The sequence below is a fragment of the Trichogramma pretiosum genome, unplaced genomic scaffold, assembly GCF_000599845.2.
Source record: "Trichogramma pretiosum strain Unisexual culture from Peru unplaced genomic scaffold, Tpre_2.0 scaffold66, whole genome shotgun sequence".
NCBI classification, from domain to species: domain Eukaryota; kingdom Metazoa; phylum Arthropoda; class Insecta; order Hymenoptera; family Trichogrammatidae; genus Trichogramma; species Trichogramma pretiosum.
Window position 1 is genome coordinate 622,595 of NW_019640802.1, and position 20,858 is coordinate 643,452.

The window sequence follows — 20,858 nt, forward strand, 5'->3', positions numbered from 1 at the left end:
GCACGCGCGAGCTTGGACAACGATAATAATGATTGAATTTATCGGGGCGAGCTTTGAACGCGATGATTTCGATATTATAATGTAACACGCACGCGCAGCGGAGCTTTTTTCCCGATACACCACATGCTCGGAATTGCGTGCCCTTGATGTACTAAAACGTGTCATAGCCGGCACATAATTCAGCAGTGTTGCTCTCTGTTGCCATGACTGCTACTACACACTATATACACTGCAATAAGCGAGAGCGAAGGTTTGATAATGGATGCAGCAGCAGCAGCAACAGGAGCCGAGCTTCGCGCGTGGGCTATTTTTAGGTTGAACTATTGCAGAAGTGCGCGCGCGAGGCGAGAGAACCATATTAAGAGCTGCTGCTACAGAGCAAGAGCGCATTACATTCGCAGCTAACGCGTAAGTACGAGAGCAGCAGCAGCAGCAGCAGCACATTATACTTGAGGGATAAAATTTATTAGCGCCCGAGTGGAGTAGACTTCTCTCGCTCGCGCGAGTTGCGAGCCGACCACCGACACACACACGCACATATAGACGCTATGTGTGTTATAACACGTAATAACGCGAGTAGCAGAGCTTCCATAATTATAGTAGGATTATTATTGCGAGGTAGGCAGAATTATGTACATATTCGACGATTTCTCGCTATGTGTGCGAAAAGTGTGTGCACCGTATGTGCTACTATTATTATTCCTTGTGTGCCACGCTACTCGCGATCCCCCTGAGGAATACATACATACTACTATGTGGAAGGAGAGACGATAAGACACCTGCACTTATAAGCGCGTATATATATGTAATGCACTTGACTGCGTATGTGTATGTGTGATGCATTCGTCGTTGTCGTCGTTGTCCGCTGTGTACTCTAACGCGCGCGCTACACGTATTTTTATTCTCAATGTCTCTCTCGCACTCGCTCGCTCACTCGCAGATTATTGGCCTCGATTCAACTCTCGAACGTGTCGTCGTCGTCGTCGTCGCGTTGATGTATGTATATAACCATATATATAATATGTACGCACGCATAATTTCTAGCGACGATCGCGCGAGCAGCAAACACACACACATACGCGATACAATGAACTTGTTATTTAATTCGCATAAATATCGACGCGCTAGCGCAGGTGATAAACAATTATGTGCTGTGCACACGAGCTTCGCAGGCAGCAGCAGAGCAGTAGTTCCCCACCTTCTTCTCGCATGAGCGCAGAAATTTTCATTCTGTAGGACAAAATCGTGTTGCTGCCACTGCCGCTGCTGCTACGCGATTAATCAATGGCCGAAATTTAATTATACACACCACCCCCCAATATATACAAGCACGCACGTACACACCACCGGGGGCACAAGTTGCAATTATAGCTCTTGCTCTCTCTCTCTCTCTCTCTCTCTCTCTGCATGCAGCGGACCAAGAGTCGCGCAGAGCCGTAGCTAGTATTATAACGCATCGGCGAACAGCAGCGGCAGCGACGATTAATCATTATGGCAAAATACGCGATCGCGAGCAGTTACTCGCTCAGCAGTTTAAGCCCCCCAATATCGATGCCTCTCTCTCTCTCTCTCTCTCTCTCTATAAGTATGTTGATCGTCGACGAATATATAATAAAAATGCGAATATTCTGCTGTAGTGCCACCGCCGCCGCCGCGTGTGTGATAAATCGTTGAGGCATCCACACGCTTCTGTGCTTTATATGCAGCGAAAATTTTTACGATCGTGTCGCGCGCGCGTCTCGCACATTCGGCGGCGCGTGTTAATGAAAAATTAATTACCAACTCTCGCGTACATGTATAGGCAAGCAGAGAGCTAATATACACTGTTGCCTGCACTGACACACACACAAACTGCACTTACACACATGTGTCGATATCTCGGAGGAAGCAAAAAGAAAAGAGAGAAAAAAATAAGCGCGAGCGCGGGCTGCACATATAGCACAACGCGGTATGCATAATAGAACTCCCTTATCGTTTTCTCTCATCGTTTTTTTTTCTTTTTGAGCTCTCTCGCTCGCTCTCTGCGTGCATATGCAGCAAAAAATTCGCGCAAGCGGCTGTTGACGAGTTGCTCGCGCGCGCGCGCTATACCCGATAATTCAGCAGCAGGCCTATATATGGTCTGGCCTGTGTGCGCCTATACGATAAATTTCACACACAGTTTTAGCATGAAAAAGAAAAGGAGCTATATAGAGGTATACGTTATTATATATATGTGTGTGTAGTGGAGAAAGAGTTCGATGCACCGTACGTTCTTGCCGGAGCTCTCTTATCGGAGAGGCTAAGCCGTATCGACGTAAGCTCGTCGTCGACGTAGTCGTCGTCGCCCCCGAAGAAAGGAAAAAAAAAAAGAAGAAGAAGAGAGAAGAAGCAAAGAAGCTGAATAGCAAACGCGCAAGAACTGCACAACTTTGTTAGGCCGATTTCAGGCTTTTGCCTTCTAATGTCTTATATATCTTATTTATGCTTGCGCGCGACATGTGTGTGTGTGTGCTGCACAATACACAGTAGTTAGTTATATGTGTATGAGTGTGCAGTGGCGACGACCGTTGCCGAGGTCATAAAACAATATTAGTTTTCTCGTCTCTTCTTAATGTTCATATTATATTTTTGCGCGCTTGCCTTTTCTTCTCTCTCTCTCTCTTTCTCTCACACTGCGTCTGCGAATATAACTTATTGATATTATGAAATCTGTCAACGGAGTCGAAGAAACAGAGAGAGAGTGAGAGAGAAAGAAATCTCAATTGCTGATGCTGCTGCGTGGCATTTAAACGATTTCGCAGAATCTCGCAGCCGCAATGCAGCGGCAGCAGCAACACGTGAGAGAGCTGATCTTTCCCCTCTTTAATACAATACGAAAAAAAAAGTTTGCCTATATTCGATATAAATTTGTCTCCGTTGCCCTTCGCGTTTACGTCGTCGTCGTCGAAAGACCTTCACTCGCGTGTGTGCGTAAATGTGGATCAGTAGAGTTGTCGACAAAAGGTGTATATTTACTACTGTTATACACACATAATGCTCGGCGCTCATAATAAACCTCTCTCTCTCTCTCTCTCTCTCTGCCTTTTTCCTCGGCCCTTCGACTGCTGCACATTTACGCACACGCAGAAAGGCGCGTGTTTGCTCACATTATGATCGCTCCAACTTTAGAGGTATGTGTGCAAGTATATAAAAGGTGAGCCAGCCCTATGGGCTGGTGTTGCGGGCTTTTAAAAACGTTAATACGCCTCACGCGTGCGTACCTCTCGTGTGCGCAGTACAGTGCTGTATAGCTTTTAGCCCGATTTATTCTATTCGACAATTCGGCACCTTGCGCACCGCCGCGCGGTACGTACTTCGGCGCGTGAAATTGATACGAGAGTAAGAAGCAAAAAAAAAAAGAAGAATAAGAAGAAGACGAAGATGGAACGCACGGTGCAGCTTTTTTTGGCAATGACAGTCGGAGCACACACTGTACACCACCACCGTGGTATACGCGCGTAACGCAGAGAGCTCTATTCCACACACATATATACCTACATATATACAACATATCTATATAAGTGGTGGCAATAGAGTAAGAGAGAGAGAGAGAGAACGTTCTCTTGACCGAGTTGCAGGTCAGTCGTCTTTTTTGCTCATTTATTTCGCTCGCTCGTTCGCTCGGTTCGTTCGTTCGTTCGTTCGCTTCGCGCAGCGAGGCACAAACACACACACACACAGTGTGCGTGCAGAAAGAGAGAGAGAGAGAGAGTCAGAGAAAAAAAAATTAAAACCAGCTGGTCGATTTTAATAATACATTTATTCTTGCCTTATATACTTATAATGTACTCGTGTGTGTGTGCTGTCGTTTATATATACACGTACATTATACAGTTGGCCATTATAATATTTCATATTACATATGCAACTGTTTGCGCTCGTGCATGCTCTCGAGTACCTTGTTTTTTCCTTCATTTTTTCTTTATTTATTTATATTTATTCCGTTCGCTCGATACGAAACATTGTATCATGGTACTCTTCTAATCCCCTCGTCTCGCTGTTAAAACTTACATCATCTGTGCGAGAGCTGTGTGTCGATGTGCGGTGCATCTTACACACATACACTGCTACTACTACTGCTCATCGCGAGCCGAACGACGAGAGGAGAGCGAGAGAGAGAGAAGGAGGAGAAGAAAAAGAGGCTATATAAAAAGGCTCCTCCTCCTCCGCCACCTCCTTTTAAACACACATTACGTCTACGCACAAGCCTGTGTGTATGTGTGTGTGCGTATATAAAGCAGAGACCACAAGACGCGTAAACAACATTGGAAACCGGTTCTGCGCGAACGAACGCGTTCGGAAAACAATTTTACGATCGCGAAGCAGCGAGCGCGCTTATACGTATATAGATATATACTACCACTGCTATATAAGCCAGCCAAAGAGGGAAGAAGGAGGAGGAGGAGGAGGTGGAGTAGGTAGAAGAGGAGGAGGAGGAGGACACCAAAAAAAAAGGAGAATAGATAGAGAGACAAACAACGTTAAGCCAAGTGTGCTGCAGCCTTTTTCTATGCTGCTGCAGCTATATACGCTACATGGTATAGTGATCCTTTCTCCCTGCCGAGAGAGAGAGAGAGATTTTATCTATATTCGTCCAGCACAGTGTATCCTTTTTTTTAACGTTAAAAAAAACGAGAGGAGTTGCAGAGCTCTCCGATGAGCTGATATTATAAAATCACGTCCCTCCGCGCTCGCAAAACTTCCAACGATTTGAATATATAACGTATTGGTCTATTTCGTATGTCCGAGTATGCATCGTGTACAGCAGTGCATTGAGATTCGTTCGACGGCAAATTGAGCGTTAGGAAAATATCGATATCAGCTACTGGTTTCTTTCTCTGTGTCGTTTTTTTTTACCATCTCTGTCTCTCTCGTCGACGATTCGCAGAAGAGTAGGTCATTGATCAAATTGAGAAAACGGGGATTATAAGCTTGTGCTGCTGCTGCTACTGCTGTAAAGCCGCTGCGCGCCCGAGAGCACTACACATAAGCCAGTAGCAGTTTAGTGTTGGGGGACTCTACTGTACTACTCCGCTCTGCCGCCGAGAGATCTAAATTGCACCTAATAATCACTTTTTCTGCCTTTTAATATATGGCTTGCATCTAAAAAAAGCTCGTCCGCTATACGAACGAACGCACTATGCTCGCAGCTCGCGATGATAATAAAAAAATTAATTACTCGGCGTTTATCGGATGTATGTGTGTGTGCACTTATATATTTTAAAACGCGTATAACATAGCTTGACACGCAGGTACACAAACACACATACTCGCAAAGACTCGCAAGCTTCGTTTTAATGAGGGAAATTTATGAACTGCCGAGTAGCAATGTTTTAAATACATACATATGTGTGTGTGTGTGTGTGTGTGTGTGTGTGTGTGTGTGTGTATGTGTTTGTACGCCGAGGTACACACATGTTAATTTACGCGTTTACGTTAAGATGTGTGTATATTTCTGAGTCACGGCACGTTAAACTTGTTAAAAATAAGATTTGTAAAATATATGTACGGTACCCGCGGCTTGATATACATACATACATATAGCCGCCGAGTGCAGTGCGCGCTGCGATTTCGTTGGTGCGTGAATAATGTATAATATGAATGAGCGAGTAAGTATATGAGCCCTCGGTCGCGCGGAGTTGGGTATTGTTATAAAATGTGCGCCGAGAAAAGGCAACAACAAGCTGCTCACGCGCTGCTCGCAACAATCAATGCCCGGCTTAAAATATTTTACGACAAAAATAACACACACACGACATAATGTGCAAAAAAGAGTTGCAAAAAACAGGAGAAGAAGTGGACTCGAGAGTTTCGAGGGTAGCAGCAACAGCAGTAGCGGCTTTGATTGCTATACGAAGAGAAATCCGGCCTTGAAGCCCTGAGCTGCTGCTGCTGCTGCTGCTTTGTCGGTGGTAGCAGCGGGGGGTGGTAGGTAGGGTAGGCAGCGCCACCATCTACCACCACCTACCGAAAGGATAATCGATGAAGGTGACGCGCGCGCAGCACCGGATCTCTCCTCCAACAGCAGCCGAACGAACACCCGCTACCCTCTGCACGTAGGGGGTAGAGGAGGTAGGGGTGACTCTCGCTGGCTCGCTCGCGAGCGGAGCACTTCCCACACACAACCCTCAATGATCACTCTATTGTCTTGCGCCGAGCTCTTTGTGTGTAAGTCCTTTTTGCCAGCAGCATCAGCAGCAGCAGCGACGACGACGACGACGCGCAGCAACAGCAGCAGCAGCAGTATAGTAGCTGAATTTCACGCGTGAAAAACACAAGTCCTTGTTTGTTGTGAGCGCGTAATGCAACGGCACACGCAACAAGAGAGGACAAAGTACCGAAGAACAGCTCATCGCGCCGCGTTTGCTCCGAGGCTTATCAGGCGTCGATCATTATAATACTTATATATACACGAGTCGATATAGGTCAACGTTTTTTTTTTTTTTTTTTTATAAATGGTATACAACCTTTCCCGATTTGTCGATCGCTGCTACGAGTTTTTTGCGCCTCGTATACTTACGCGCGCCAGTTAACAATTGATTCTCGCGCGGTAGTTGTTTTTCTAACGCTTTTCATCTTTTTCAGGGTTTGGCACTAGAGACTCTCGCGTGCAGTGACTTATATTTTTCGTCGTTGTGCGGCCAAATACCTTATGTAACTCGCGCGACTCGACACTACGCGTACTCGTACGTGCGTGTTTGATCGTGTCTGTGTGTCTGCGTCTGTGTGTGTGCGCGCTCGCGAGTGCGCTGCGCGATGTTAATTGAAAATACTTCATTCGCATTTATCACTCTCTCGAAAATGATAATTTCATTGTAAATTTAGTTGTGTATGTGCTAGCAGCGTCGCGCAAGAAAACGTGCGCGAGTAAATAAGCCTGCTATGCTGCTGCTGCTCGCACTGCGATCGGCGAGCATAGCGGGGGCAAAGCAGCAGCGGCAGCAGCGAGTCGAGCAGCAACGCGAGCGAGCCGAGGCAGCGGCGATGAGCAATCGTGAATAATACATTTAAATTTCTGCTCGAATGGATTTCGTAATTTGTTTAAACTATTTTCGCAGCAGTGAAACTCGCCGTGTAGCAGCAGCAGCAGCGGCACAGAGTACAGCGCACGACTCTTATACTCGGCGTATTCGGCAGCCGCAGCTTTTGGCTTCGAGCCAATAAATATGTATTATATATATATGAAAAAAAATATACATCTATATCGCTGTGCGAGCTGCACTTTGACATTATATCGTATGCCACTACTCGAGAGTTAGCTAGGCTCTATACTACTCTCGTACAGTGCCACACGCAGGCAATCGAAATTTCCGCTGATGCGCGTGCCCCTACGCACGTATCAAGATGCAGCCGCAGCAGCACAAAGAACTCGACGAAAAATTACGCACACACGCACAAAATATTCGCGAGAGCACGACGATCGATTTATCACGTAAACTCGAGTTCTCTCTCTCTCTCTCTCTCTTTCTATACACACAGCAGCCCTCTGCTGTGATGTGCGCCCCGGTAGCTATTTTTACAGCGCCGCAAATTTCGGAGCAAAAAACAATCGCTGCTGCACGAGAGAGCTAATTTCACTTATTTTTCACGTATACGTCGAGATAAAGCGTCGAGCGAAAAAAATAAGTCGAGGGGCGCATTGAACGCATGAATTGACGCGAGTTCGTCGATAAGATCACCTGAGATAATATTTAATGTTAAATGAGGAGAGCGAGAGAGAGAGAGAGAGAGAGAGAGGGGACACGCAAGTCCGCGTCACGCCGATCTCGTGTGCCGTGAATACGAAATTTTTAAATGCACTGTTAAGAGATAGAGAGAGAAAAAAATTACCGAGAGCGATATATTTGTCAAAAGTTTTAAGTGCGATTGAAAAAGCCTCATCAAGGTCTCTCATCGATCGAGCAGTCAAAAGAAAAAAAGGCCTGCGGAGTCATATACGCGATAAGAATAATGGCAGAATTGATTTTTTTTTTTTGGTAAAAGAAAAAACTTACATCGTTGCTGATTTGACCCATGCTAGCGACTGCGAAGAAATAATTATCGAACGATGCCGCAGTGCCCGCAGCCGCCGCCACCTCGGGCCAAATCTCCAGCTCGTTTGCCACGGGAATCTTGAAGGCTTGAGATTTTCACCGGGGGTTTTTAAATCCGACAAAGAAAGTCGATCTGGATGGTGGTGCTATCGGTGGTGGTGGTGGTGGTTGTGCATACAAAAACAACCGCCGCGAGAGTCGTCTTTCTCGCTCTGTGCGCTGCGAGGCAGTTTAGTTGTCTTCCCTCAACGAAATTTGCTTCCTCTTTTTACTACTTGACGTCGATCTCAGTTGTATATTGTAATATCACTTCGATAAACCAACAGTCATAGTAATAATGATCACCACGCGATGCAAAAACTTTTCCAATAACTTTTGTTGTGTAGTAGTAGTAGTAGTAGTAGTAGTAGTTATAATATTTTATACGAATAATATGATTACGTATATATCACAGATTTGCTGACTTGAGCGTTGTTTTTTACTTGGTAAATGTTCTTTAACTACTCTTATTGTATATTTATCATACAAAGATCAATGAAACTGTATTTAATATGTACACTGTTGTTTTTTTCTTGTTATCTTGTATATAAAGAGATATACAAAAGAAGAAAAGGAAGAAGGTATCGAAACGATGGCTTGACCTCGAAGAACTTTCTTTTTTCCTTTATATTTTTTTGACTGTCAGTATATATCACAAGTCAACTTCGCACGAATAACATGTAATGTAAGAACGTCGATGTGCCTTCGTGCTGTTCGCGTGTGTAGTGGTGTGTGTGTTTCTGTGTGTCGTTGCACTTTTTTGTAATATAAAAAAACTAGTCGCGGAAGATACAGAGATATACTTTTATATTGCGATAGTTACGGTAGAAAAAGAAACGGCCGAACGTGAAAGACTTTTTCTTTGTACAGAGGCGAGAAAAATCGGAACCGAATTTCTGGGATAATAACAACGAAGAGATCGTTATTATTATGGAAAAAAAAGTAAAGAAGAAGAGAAGAGGTAGTATCAGAGATGATAATACGGCTCGCTGGCGCACATATGTAGCTTTCGATAGACTGTGGAGAAGTTTCCACACTCTCGTCAGCCGCTGTGGTGTGTGCGTCCTCTCCTGTATATATACGAACTCTGTGTGTGGAGTGTGTGCCGTCGTTGTCGTCGCGAACAACACGCCGCGAGCTTTCACGTTCGAGTGCCGGTTGCCAACTGACGCAGCTCGGCCACAGCATAGAGAAGCACATCTCCTTCGCAGTGCTCGGCGGAGCTCGCTCAGCTGTGCGCCGTAGTAGTAGAGGTATACACCGGCGCAGGCGCACCAGCCAGTGGCTTTGTTCGCGACGATAGAGCTCCGCCGGCCGGCCGACCTGCCATCGAGCTGTGCGCTGTGCCTCGGCCGCCGAGTCCAACCGCGTACGGTCGCCCCGGGCTTCCTTACAATTTGTCATCGCTCTCGATCGATTTTTCTCGACGAAATGTCGAAAAATCATTCCCACTCGATCGAAGCCAAGCTCGCGAGTGCTCGTGAGCCGCGAGAGGCGTTATCGTGGCTCGCAAGCTCCGACAACCGAGCCCAGGCTAGCTCGAGAAGCGTCGAAAAATCGCGTACGTGCCGAGGCGGACAAAGAATCGCGGATGCCACGGGCCCCCTTATCGAGCCGATACGGCCCTGTGCAGCAGCAGTATAGAGCAGCCGCAGAATAATATAGGCTCTCTCGAGTAGCAGCAGCGGTCTCTTATGCTGCTGCGCTATGGAGTGTGCGAGAACGAGGCAAGAGCCGGCAAATCAGCTGATATATACATACACATACGTATACAGCACCACTACTACCATACCTTGACAACAGCGAGTTCGTGGGGGCTTGCACGAGTTATATGGGCAAATGTATATCTATATAGCGCTCTACGTTCGCTGTGCTGTGTGCTCCGTGTGTTTGCGTCGTCGTGCTACATACGTTGCTAATAATTTCTAGAATCCCTTGCTTGTGTAGCGCGCCGATTAATGCGCTTAAATCGGCGAGCGCGCGACTTTCGACCAAAAATATAAAGGGCGCACGAAATAAAATACCATTGCAGCGGCAACAGCAGCAGAAGCAGCTTTTTGAAAGAGTAAAACAAAAAAAAAGAGGACGAATGATAAATGATAATGAGCGTGCGCGGCCAGCCTCTCGCTCGTTTTTTTTCTCTCTTTCTCTCCCTGACACATACACATACATACACAGAGAGAAAGACCCTTTGAACGCTACATTTATATATATATATAAAGCGAGAGTTGATGCTGCTGGCTTGCGTTTTTTCAGTTGTGCCAGGCCACAACACCGAAAAGAGTATGTAGATTATTTTTCATTTTTTTTATTTCGTTCAAAGCGAACCTTTTTTTTTATATATATTTCTTTTATTTCGGAGCCATAAAGATAAAATAATTATGGATTTATAAATGTATGAAATGTACGATACAGCGAAAACGTAATCGAGCTTTTATGTAGAAGAATCGGAATTTTTCGTCAATTCCGACCTGTGCGGGTTTTTCGTCGATTGTGTGCAGAGCTCCATCCGCACCTCCTCCTCCCCCTATTGCTCATACAACTCGCACCACAATCAGAATTAGAATCGGTACGAATGACCCAGAGGCAATTAGATCATTTGAATTTAATACCCTTCCCTCCCCTCGGCTTCTCCCGAGTAGCATATACGCAAATCATCATCTTATAATCTATGACGACAGTCGAGTTTATTTTCGCTCTCTGGCTTTATACTACTATATGCGCGATGCGCGAACCTCTTCTTCTCTCGTTTATAATCATATTTTTTGCTATACGCTCTCGTCTCTCTTTCTCTCTCTGCTGCTGCGAGTTTGTTGAACAAATATTCATTTTAAAAGTCGAGCGCGTTACGACCGCAAAGTGAGCCATTAAAGCGCGAGCTGCGCCTTCGCGTTTCAAACTGTGTGTGTGTGTGTGTGTGTATGTACGCGCGTATATGGCATATTCTCTAGGAAATCGGAGGAATGGTCCAAAAAAGTTTTCTTCCTATCCACTGAAATGAAAAACTTGTTGCTGCTCTTGATGTAATGCGTGTCTTGTAAATTCTATTAGAATTTCAATACTTTCGGGCGTTTAGAGGTCGTTGGACTCGAAGGTCCATTGCAAAAGTTTAGGAGGCATTATAGTTGATATTCCAAGAAAGCTTTGTAAATTTTTTGATGACGAAAGCTCGAATCAAACTTAATTTGATTTGGCATTTTACATGTTTCTCTCTAAATAGCAATTAATCATCTGAAAGTTTGGACGATTTCTAGTGAAAAAGCTCCCTGGTATTTGGCTCTCAAAGACGTTCTATGCCGAGCTAGACATTTTTGAAATATCAGCATCAACCACGAGAATTTCCGAAAACCTCCAACTCTGGGCGCCATCCGATTTCTTACAGAATCAGCCATGTACAATATAAGACGCGCCTCATATATGTGTGACTTGTGCGCGGTTGGCGTATAATATACGCGCTGCTATCAGCGTCAGCTTTAATAAAAGCTCAAGAGCGCAATTATACATCCCATCGAGCTGCTACGAGCTCAGAGAAAGAGAGAGAGAGAGAGAGACTTTCAACTCGACTCGCCATAGATTTCTGCGAAGCTCGCAGTGCGGCGGCGAGAAGTTGCGTCGAAGAAGGAGCAAAAAAAATCCCCACACACATATGCGCTAAAGTCGACGTATTACGTATAATAGTTATCTTATTTTTGCATTAGAGTCGTTTGCTTGCATGAGAGAGAAAGGCTTTCTCGGTACTCGTTACAAACGCATATACACACACACATGAGTCTGGTAAATTATAGAAAAAGCTCGGCCGTATATATTCGCGAAGAAAAGAAACAGCAGCGTCGCGCTATTATGTGTACGAATACGCGTGTGTATGTGTGCGACGACGACGAGAGGTATAAACAAGAAGAAGAAGAAAGGGTTTCTCTCTTTCTCTCTGCTCTGTGTTCCGAGCTCGTCGAGTGGGGGAGGGATTTTTAAATAAAAATGTACGTGTGTGTATGCGTGTGGTGCGGGCTCGCGTACGTATATACGTCCCTTGTTATTTTTCATTTTACTTTTTTAATACACCTTTGTTCCGCGTGACTATCGATAGAGAGACAGAGAGAGAGAGAGAGAGAGCGAAGCGAACGAGAGCTTTGAGCGCATAAAGCGTACGGCAGCAGCAGCAGCCCGTATGTTGCAGCAGCAGCAGTGAGCTCACTGACGCACACGCGTTGCGCCTAATGGTTATGGTCCCATTATATTGGCCCGATAAATGTGTGTGTGTGTGTGTGTGTGTGTGTGTTTGAGTGTGCATATGTGCGACTGTTATATATCTCATATGGCTATAAAGACACACACTCGCACACGCGTTGAAAACGTGTGCAGCATCACGCGCGCGCCCCATACTATACACGAGCCTACGATATATGAACAGAGTTTGCATATAACCCACACATGTATAGAAACGCGAGCGAAAAAGAAAAAAAATCATCATCATTATCATCATCATACGTATACGAGTTGTTTTTCGTTCATACATACGCGAGTGCGAACGAGAGATAAGGCGTGTTGAGCGGGCGGGCGGCTCGCGTGGTTTTTTTCCGATTAGCGGCAGTAAAAAATCAGAGCCGCGTATATGGCTATACGGCTTATACGGCATGCAATAATACAGGCGACGAGCGAGAGTTAATGCGTTAATTAGACACCGACGACGACGACGACGACGACGAAAAATATGGTATATGTGCTTGCCTGCATATATACTGAAATTACAGCCTATCGACAGGTTTGACCGTTTCTTCCAGTACATTATATACCCCGTCCGTTCGTGTGTATGTACGGGGCGCGCATATATGTATATGAAAATATGGTTTCCCTTCTTGGCTTACGGATCAATGCTCGGGAGCTCGAGCTCGCTAGCGCATTTTTTTTCGGGGGGAGAGAGCGAGAGAAAAAAGCATCTCTTTCTCGAGGTTGCGCGATCATCGTCGTCGAGCTTTCCAAGAAAGTATAATAGCGGGCCCGTCTTCCGGGGGCCACGATCGAAGTGCTGTAGAAATCGAGAGGAAAGACGTTGTGTGTGTGTGTGTGTGTGCACCTTGTACAAGGTTGCTTTTTGACTTGTGTGCGAGAGAAAGAAGGAGGCGCTTTTCTTTACCAAAATTCAACACGCCTTGGAGAGGCTAGTCTATCGTTGACGTGACACGACGTTAGTTATTAGAGAAAAGACATATATTTGCTTCGCAAACACTGCACACACACGCGCGCCTGCACAACAGCAACAGCAGCAAAGGAATAATTTACGAGTTTTCTATATATGTTGCGCGAGTGGAGGAAGAAGTAAGTAAGAAGATGAAGAAGAAAAAAAAGAGTCGATCACGTCGTCGTCGTCTCACGTCTCATATTATATATAGGTAGCCTTGGCATTGTCAACGAGGCTCTTTGTACAATTTTACGTGAAGAGACGAATATAAAATGAACATAAGCCGCACGGATATATATAATACGCTCGTATGCATGTGTATGTACGTCAAACATAGCGCGCGCGGCTTCTAATGATCGATACGTACATCCATATATCTATATGTTTGCGGTTTATCATCGTCGTATTATATATAACAATAAAAAATGAAAGAACTCGAGCTGCGTTTCGAGTCATACGGCACACACAGAGAGAACGAGCCCAACGAGCGGAGCAGCAGCGCGTTATACTCGTCCTCGATGCAGCGCGCAACGCGCTATATCTAATTGTGCTTTAGGAATAATCATCCGCGCGATTCCGAGTGACGCACGTATATATAACAGTAGTAGTTTTCATCCATATGCGCATGCAAGCCTTATGTATTTCTTTGTCTCTTTGGTATCGCAGAGCTCCTCTGCTGCTGCTTGTAGCTCTCGTGTGTAAGCAGCGCGCAGAAAAAGGAAATAATAAAGGACACGTCGTTCGTTCGTTGTCGTCGTCGTCGTCGATGGGTTGTTGGCGGAATTTTCCCCTGTACTCTCTGTGTGTGCAGCAGCAGTAGTACTGCTGTTGCGTTACCCACACGTGCGCGTAAGAATGAAAAAAAAAAAAATTCTTTGTATATAGCCAACTGTGTACAGCTTTGAGCATACATAGCTGGTAGTACACTGCACGGCCGGCCAATCATTCTCTTTCTCGCTCGTTCGCTCTCGTGACAATTATTAGCGCAGCAGTAGCAGCGCAGCTACACAGCAACCACATCTGTGATATAGTCATCCGCGCGCGCACTTACGCGTCCTATATAACTGTAGTTGTCGTTGTTGTTTCAAGGTCCACGAAGAGATATATTTGTCTAATAATTTGTAAAAATTTAAAGAGACCCGAGTAGCCTTGAGTGAAGGCTCAGAGGGGTAGGATTTTTCGCGCGACATTTTCGCGGGCGATTTTGATATATCCGACACGACGAGATCGCGTAACGAAGGTAGCAGCAGCATGAGCAATAACAGCATCAGCCCGTGCGTATGTACGTACGCACGCAGGCAACATCTGTATTGACAAAACGAATATTTTTAACTTGCACAAGAGCAAAAAAAAAAGAAAATAATTATTAACGTTCAAACAAAAGAGAGATTTTTTTGTAATAATATCATCGCAGCTCTCGCGACTTTTATAATACATTTGTACGCGCGCGCGCGCACCGAATAGCGAGGCACTGAATCGAACGTCGTCGCGCGCGCGCGCGCGAGAGCGAGAAAAACAAATTTGCACTGAGCGTTAATCATCGCGAAATATGCTAAAAGCGTACTTATGTATACATATTTTCCAAAAACGACTGGAAAAAATAAGTAATGATCATCGACACGACTTGAGTATGTAGTCATACACTCGCGGCAAACAATTTGGTCAAATGGGCAGTGCTGCCGTACTGCTTTTATCCGCATTGATACAAACTCGCGCTCGTACATATGTGCTGATTGAATGTAATAATAGCGCATAATGTATCCCTTCGCTCGTCTAGCTAGCTACCTATATGGTGGATAAAAGTTGGAAAAATAGAAAAAAAAAATTACCGCGCCGAGGCGCAGTTTAAAAAATTACGAAAGCCCATAAATATAAACGATTTAATCTAAGCTCTCCTACATACAATTACACCTATATAATACGTTTTAATAGAGGTAGTTTGTAGCCCCGCGCGCGCGAGTGAATGTACTATATACGACTAGAGCACATAATTTTTTTTCGCTCTCCCTCTCTCTCTCTTTCTATGTATACGTATGCGCACACGTATACGAACTAAGGTATAAATGTGTGTGCGTACGTGTGTCTATATAATTGTAAAAGTACACTGTGCGGCTGTATATATGCGCGAGCGCGAGCTAGCTCGATGCAGTAGCAGCAGCAGCAGCAACTAGCGAACGTTATGGCATTATGTTAATGGGATCGTTTCTGCAGTTGCAGTAGCTCTGTGCACTGCGCGCACACACACACACACTTACACATAATATGTAACAACGCACAGACACCGACATACACACATATAGAGAAAGAGAGAGAGAGAGCAATACGGTCAATGCACTCGCGCGCGAAGAACTTCTTTTCCCTCTCTCTCACTCTCATTTTGCTATATAGACGGAGCAGCAGCAGCAACAACAAGCTTTTATATAGCTGTATATATCGCTCTGTGTGTGTGTGTGTGTGTGTGTGTGTGTGTGTGTGTGTGTGTGTGTGTGTGTGTGTAGTTCACTTTTTATGCGCGATGCATCAACGGCAACGGAAAAGTCTCTTTTGTCCATTGTGTTGTGTGTTGGGTAGTATACGCGCGTTGGATATATAGGCTCGAGCCGACTCTGCCGCCGCCCTCTCTCTCTCTCTTTATGTGCCATGCGCTGCACATTGTATCAATCTCTCGTTGTATATATATGTATGCGTGCACAGAACCTCCGCAGGCTCTAGCTCACTAAAAAGCTTATGTTTTTTTTTCTATTATCATCGTTGCTATTATTATTATCGAACTGGCCACTTTACGCTTCGCGCCCTTAATTCTATTCACGTTTTGTTTCGCGCGCGGTCGCTCGAGCTTACGCCTCTTGTAATACGTATTGTATATATATATGGGCGAACCGAATCGAATCGCGCGTAGCTCTATACTCTATCAATCAATCGCAAAAAGCTTTTTCTAAAACTGCTTCGAAGCCCATGCGACTTTTTTAAGAGTAAGAGAGAGAAAAAGAAGTAATGAAGATTGAAAGAAAAATCGTTTTCTAAAGACGTCCTTTGACGTTTTCTCTCACAGACATTATGGTATATACGTGATGAATAATACTCGTTATGTAAAGCTTTGATATTTCAACGTTGCAACAACGGCAGCAGCAGCAGCAGCAGCAGCAGCAGCAGCTCGAGAGTATAATATACATTATTCATCGTCCTATGCAGAGTCACAGCGGCAGCAGCGACGATCCGAGGCGCAGATATTCAAAAATAAGGAAAAGAAAAAAACTTTTCCAAAGATAAGCGAGAGCGCAGCCGAGCTATATTCATATACAGTCGGTGGCCGCCAGCAGCAGCAGTGTGCAGCTCTCGGGGTCAAGCGAATATATAGATATGTGCTGCACGCTTGCATACACACACACACACACACGAGCTGTCACGAATCCGATCGAGCGCATCATCCGCGTATATATATACGTACTATCTTTTGTGTTCCATAACGCGAGCAATGCACACACACACACACACATACACACACATATGCGCCCTTTTTTCATTGAATAAATTTTTCACACCGCCTATATATATATATATCAACGTTTATTACTCCCTTCGTGCGTTCGCCTCGCTCGTTCCTTCTTTCACTCTGATTCTTTCTTTCTTTCTTCCTTTTTTTTCTCTCCTTTATTGTTCCAGCACGTATTCGTATGTATGTGTAAACGAGGCGCGTGTTTACCCAGAGAAGGATAGATATATACATAAAGGCTCTCGTTTCTCGTATTACACGAAAAGCTCTCGCAGCTCTCTGCCGTGATCCGTGGCAGTGCAGGGAAATATAGAACAAGGACGAGAGACACGCGGGGCGTCCGTAAACGTTCTCGATATTATTGATTATTAGGCATGCAGTGCTGCTGCTGCTGCCATAAAGATCAACAGATGGATATCATCACGAGCTGTGTAGCTACACCACAAAGAGCGCCTCTCTTCTTACCGATCATGCTTGAAATTAGAAAGTTAGGCGCTTTTTTCTGCTTTTTCGGAATCGCCCGTAAGTACTCTCTGGTACAGAGTTTGAGAATAGCCATATAGTGTAGAGGCGCCCGATGCCGAGAGAGATGAGGCGTCATACTCCGTTGGAGCGTGAACGCGCGCGCCACGCGCGTATACGGAGCCACCGCTGTGCCGAGAGAGAGGCTATTTAAAAAGGGACGAAAATTTTCCCTTAAAAAGGTACACGCGCGTTACATGCACGGAGGGTATTTTGAGCTCGCGCACATCACACACGCGGAGAGCTTGATTATACACGCTCCGCACATGCGTGTACGAGGAGCTTAAAGGTCGCTTCTTCCCAGAAAAGTTAATGTACTCCGGCAGAGAATTTGTGGTTTTACAGGGCGCACGGTGTGCTTCGTGCGGACTTGTATAAATTAGAATTAATCTCTACCACGAGCTCGAGAGCTTATCAAGTATATACGCGCACGGCCCTATTTTTATTCGTAATGATAAAATTAAAAGCGAGAGAAATAAGGCCGCACGTCGAGCATTTACAAGCATTTATACATCGCGAGCGCCGCAGTAACTCCTATTTCCTCATGAATGAAAAGCGTATAAAGTTTCCAACCCCCGTTGTTGGTAGCGATGATGGTGGTGGTGGTGGTGGTGGTGTGCAGCAGTGAAACTTTTGATGCCCGCGAAACGAGCCATTTTTACCCGCACCGATATATTTTATAACGTTTTTCGTGTAGGCGGGCATTTATACCGTTAAAGAGTATAGTTACATAAAAAAAAATACATATATTTCATGTATATCGTTCAACTATACCTACTCACTGCGTGCGAGTGCGAATGAATAATCGTGTGCGCAAAAGAAAAAATAATAGAACTGTATGAATTTCTCTTTTCTCGAAAAAAATGTAAGGACTCTCGAACGAACGAACGAACGAACAAGCGAGCAGCTCACGAATGCGTTACAATATGATCATTGAAAAGGCTTCGTCTTACACAATACGAGGGTAAACGAGGGCTTCCGAATAGGCAACTCCACTAATAATCTATTCCTTTATCGAGTGTATATATTTTATATATAGGAGAAAAGAGAGAGAGAAAGAGAGAGACAGAGACAGACAAGAGGTCAGTGCCCTTTCTGCACAGTGAAAAGTGTGCGCTCGACCTATAGCTCGCTCTTGCTCGAACGGTGTTCGTTCGTTGTGCTATATAGGCAAAAGATGTCTTAGAAAATCTCTCTCTCCTGCTCCTTTTTCTCCTGGCTGCTGCTGCCTCGTTGCTGCCCGACGACGACGACGACGACGAGCAACGACATGACAGTATCTATATATACGTATAACCGCGTGCCATTATAACGGATCTATACGACGGCGGCGGCGGCGGCGGCAGAGCTTCGGAGCCTGGCTAGTATAAGACGGTCTGCAGCGTGCGGCTGCACCGTTGCAACGCATCATCATCATTATCATTATCAACAAGAGGGATTTTCCTTTTTTTCTTTCCTCGTTTTTTTTTTTTTTTGTCTCTCTCTTTCGGTCCAAGCAACGCTACACAGCTTCGCCGCTGTCTGCCAACGGAGAGCTATATCCATGATATTATGGCCGTTGCATGCGATATTTAACGGGGTCGCGCGTGCGGTGGCTCGAGCGCCAGGCCTACAACTACTACTGGTACTACTGCGGTAGTACTCGGTGAAAGAAGGTGAACGTTTTTTCCCCCTTTTTATTTTATTCTTGTACATAATACAACGTACAGACACGCGGAGGGATGGGTCGATTTGTAAATCATGGCCTGACGAATGAGAGACGAGACTCGCGTCACGTAGACCAGAGAGCTTGTACATACATATAGCGGTAGAGAGAAAGGTCAACGCCGAAACTCGGCAGCAGCGGGTTTGACGCGCGTGGGAGTGGGAGAGACGTGTTCTAGTACGTACTATAAAGCGGAGAAAGACATCCATACGTCGACGAGATGGATTTAAAAATGATGCTCCTTTACCCGAGAGATCGATCCTCGTACGCATATAATATAATGAACTATATATCGTATTGGCTTGCGTGAGTAGCGGGACTGCAGATATGGCTCTTACCTGAAACATAACAAGAATAACATCGATATCGTTAGTTGGAAGTTTTGCGAAAATATTATTAGTTTGTTGTAAAAATGATTTATCGTCGCGCGGTCGACGATGAAAATTAATCGTGCGTATACGAATGAAATCATAAGCATGAGACAAAAACGTGCGTATAAGTATGTGTATGTTCAATAATAATATATAATTCATAAAAAGAAGCGAGAATTTGAACACAGTACCGATAATACATAAAAACGAAAAAATTATGAATCAGTTACATAGCATGACTATTCGGTATCGGTAAATATTATAAGACAAGTACAACACGAAACGGGTGATTCATATCGACTGAGACGACGACTGCGAGCGAAAATTGCACGCCGCGCGGAGAGGAGAAAAAAGAAAGATATATATAAAAGTAACGTCGGCCAGCGAGGCGCGATAAATTTTCGATTATTTCTTCGTGTCAATGACGGTCGTTCAACCGTTATTAATTGCAAAAGGATGATGCGGCATCGTGGCTCAGCAGACCTCGCGCGCGCGCGAGCACAGCTTCACAATTGATATTTCTCTCTCTCTCTCTCTCTCTCTCTCTCTCTTGCTATGAAGGAGAAAATTTATCTGGAAAAAACCTCATCCGATCGGCTATAACAAAATTATATTATTGGCGTTGATAATTTTTCCGGTTATTAAGAAAGCTAGAGCGAGTGAGAGAGAGAGAGATCGGCTGCACATGGACGCAAATACACAGACGTTAAGGTGCGAGTTTACATATCAGATAGGAAAATATATTTTTAACCCAACTTATCTCGTAATTCCAGCAGCTAATAATAATAATCGTTATAATAATAATAACAATAATGGAACGCCCGTTTCGATAAATAACTTGTTATTGCCGATTCTCCAATTATTATAAAATATACACGTGCAGAAGCACACATGCAGCTCTAGGCGCGTACAGATCGAGGAAAATCGTCCGTGTACACTCACACAAGTATTGGTTTATAAATGCAGTGACTTGGCGACGAACAAGCGCGACTCGATTGGCAGGGAGGCAACAATGAGAAGGAAAAAAGAACGACGGGCAGAGGCCAATGGAAAAACTACCTTAGCAAAAGTTGCGCAATGTAATTTTTTGCTATACGTCCACGACGATGACGATTTTGACGATCTCGAGCCCCGCCTACTCTCGTAACATCTTTGATCGGTCGACTAAAAACGAGCGAGAGAGAGATAGAGAGAGAGATGAGATCTGTCGCGAGATTACGGCATTGCAGGCAAGCAGCAGCAGCGCACGAAAGGACAAGTTTCGCTCTCGGTTCGGGCGAGAAATCTCATAAATAATGACGACTATCATCTGATTAAATCCTCACTGCCTCGCGCCCGAGCCAGCGAATATAATCATAATCTATAGAGCTATTTTTCACTCCATACGAGTGCAGAGCGCGCGAGTGAACGAGAGAAAGAGAGAGAGAGAGACGCGCATACACGTACGTTTCAACACGCATTTGAAAACGAGATAAAAACGTACACACACATACACACA

General features: G+C 44.8%; 1 protein-coding gene across 2 annotated transcripts in view; it reads right to left on the bottom strand.

Annotated features, from left to right (window-relative positions):
- LOC106657260 (sestrin homolog) overlaps positions 1-20,858 on the bottom strand; it is a 97,351-nt gene that overhangs the window by 10,350 nt on the left and 66,143 nt on the right. Inside the window, exon 1 of one of the 2 annotated variants that reach the window (XM_014378663.2) lies at positions 8,016-9,460. The exons of the other annotated variant lie outside the window; for it this stretch is intronic. Within the exon in view, the coding sequence (XP_014234149.1) occupies positions 8,016-8,036 (21 nt within the window). The 5' untranslated portion in view covers positions 8,037-9,460. Of the gene's footprint in view, positions 1-8,015; positions 9,461-20,858 lie in introns of those variants that run through there. 2 annotated transcript variants of the gene reach the window in all.